Here is a 2,540-nt window from a genome sequence, read left to right on the forward strand (position 1 = left end):
CTGTCTAATCAAAAAACACAGTAAGCGACATTCTTATCAATTTACGTGCAATTTATGGACTCTTTTTTGATACCATGGTCATGATTAACTCTGAGATAAGGTCAAGTATATTCACTCTTTTTTTTAATTCATCGAAAAACAAATCATAAAACACAGTATGTAGCTTTTTTGTGTCATACTGTGTTACATACTTATCAATGTTAACTGAGATAATTAATGTCTACCAAACGTGTACCTCCAGGCTCCTACAATAAGGTGGTTCGCCTAGGATGGTTATAAAATAATGTTCACCAGAGAAGGGGGAACGCTGGTGGACCCCCACAGACTTATCGTGGGCAAAGGTCACAAGTTCCGGGCGCGAGATACCTGAGCCGGTGGATAATATATCTTGAACATTATGTTTATTATGTGATGATGGTTCCATATAATCCAAGAGCCAAAGAAAATAAAAATTCCGGTTAAACATGAGTTATCAAATATGAAGAATTTCCTGAAGTGAATAAATTGTTTTTCTGGCTTATGATCCAACGATTTCACTTCGATTTGTTCGTGGTAATTGTTGTTTAGCTCTATACTGATGGTTTACGTCAGATATCTGAAATCATTATATTATTTGTACACTATAAATAGGTTCTGTATCGCCTGATCAAGTAGAAATGTTTACTTCGCGCTGTAAAGCGATTAAATAGTCCATTTTCTTTTCATAAGGTATTGTGCTTGACCACAAATAACATCGTCGTAGTTGGTGCATAGTCCAAAAATATCTATTTTTTTTAAATATTCTGTAATTGTGTTACTTGATTTCATCGGTTCGTTACACGAACCTAACGCCTCAAAAAATTTAGATTTATAGCATTGGTTACAGTATGTATGCATTCTGCTGACCGAGGGCTGACTAACATTTTCAATAAAATTATCTCCTGGACATCGTTGGTAACTTTTGCATAGAAGTTCAGCACTACTAATACCATTGATTATACATTGTATAGATGTCTCACTGGCGGCATCTCACGCTACGCTCAAACGGATACAGCCGTTAGGCCGGGCGCACACTGATAGAGCAAAACTGTTCCGAGCTGCTTGGAGTAGCTCGGAGCTGTTTATAGGCAATTATAACATATGTAAAGTAAGTGACGCGCGCACACTAATCAGTCAACATCAACACACGACAAGACAAAACGAAGCATGATCGGTCTTGTTCTATTTTTTCTCCGAGCAAAATACGAAAATGTTAAAGTAATCGTATAAATTAATTTATTATACGAATAGCTTACAACTGAACACTATCGTTATTTTGGTGTCACACAGATTTTTATGATTTTACTTGATACTTCTCATACTAGTCATACTATACTTCATAAATATTTCATAATTATACTTCATAATTATTTTAAAATGGGATGCGATCCAGAAAAATTGATAAATCTTGTTTTTTTAAGAAAACCTATTTACGATTTTACCGATAAAGAGCATAGCAATAGAATCATCCAAGACAGATTATGGAATGAAATCAGCACAGAAATGGAAACATCAGGTTAGTTAATAAAAATATAAAAATAAAATAATTTTACTTTTTACATGATGAGTACGTAGTGTATTTCTATATTTATGTATCTGTAATATAAATCAAAATTAAATCAATAGTCAAACTATTTATACATTTACATTTTTGAGCTATTTAAAATTATAGTATTATAATATTATAATATTCTAGTTGATTGATTTTAAAATTTAAAGAAATGTTATATTAAAACTTATAAATTGTACATATTTTGCCATGGAACTGCACCAATGTCTGAATTGAAATAATTCATGAACTTCTCTCGGATATCCATTGCTGCAGTAGATGCCCTATTAATTGGTCTTGATGTAATTTGGCTTTGAACAACCTTTTGGGTTGTTTGAAGTTGAAGTTCATCTTGGATTTCAGATGGAGCCCCTTCTTTATCCATTATTATGTTATGTAAAATACAACACGCCTTTGTGATAATAGTAGCTTTTTCAGGAAAAACTAACATTTTATTTTCTAGAACATTAAATCGTTTCACAAGAATCCCAAATGCACATTCTACTATTCTTCTGGCTCTCGATAAACGATAATTAAAAATTCTTTTTTCATTAGTTAAATTTCTTCTTGGAAAAGGTCTCATTAAGTTTGTTTGCAAATGATATGCTTCGTCCCCAACAAATACAAACGGAAACTCGTCGTTAATTTGAGGATCAATTTTTTTTGACTGCGGAATATTTAATTTATTGTTTTTTAATAATTTTCCAAAATTGGATTCTTTGAAAATACCACTATCACTATTTCGTCCATAATCATCGATATCTACAGCTATGAATTTAGCATTAGCATCAACGACAGCTTGAAGTACAATAGAATGAAATCCCTTATAATTATAATATTCTGAACCAGCATTAGGAGGGTATTGTATTGATATATGTTTTCCGTCAATCGCGCCAAGACAATTCGGAAAGTTCCACAGTTCTTCAAAAGCTTTTGCTGCTTTTATCCAATGTTCAGTTGTAGGTGGTGGCAT

The 2,540-nt window shown here is 32.6% G+C and overlaps 1 protein-coding gene across 1 annotated transcript; it reads right to left on the reverse strand.

The window, feature by feature from the left end:
* Positions 1–1,754: 1,754 nt before the first annotated feature.
* Positions 1,755–2,540, reverse strand: LOC103309530 (putative nuclease HARBI1). The gene is made up of 2 exons (XM_029485035.1): positions 2,334–2,540; positions 1,755–2,234 (listed from the first exon to the last, which is right to left on the reverse strand). The coding sequence occupies exons 1-2, from the start codon at positions 2,538–2,540 to the stop codon at positions 1,755–1,757; spliced, it is 687 nt and encodes a 228-aa protein (XP_029340895.1).

Source organism: Acyrthosiphon pisum, chromosome X (assembly GCF_005508785.2).
Source record: "Acyrthosiphon pisum isolate AL4f chromosome X, pea_aphid_22Mar2018_4r6ur, whole genome shotgun sequence".
Lineage (NCBI taxonomy): Eukaryota > Metazoa > Arthropoda > Insecta > Hemiptera > Aphididae > Acyrthosiphon > Acyrthosiphon pisum.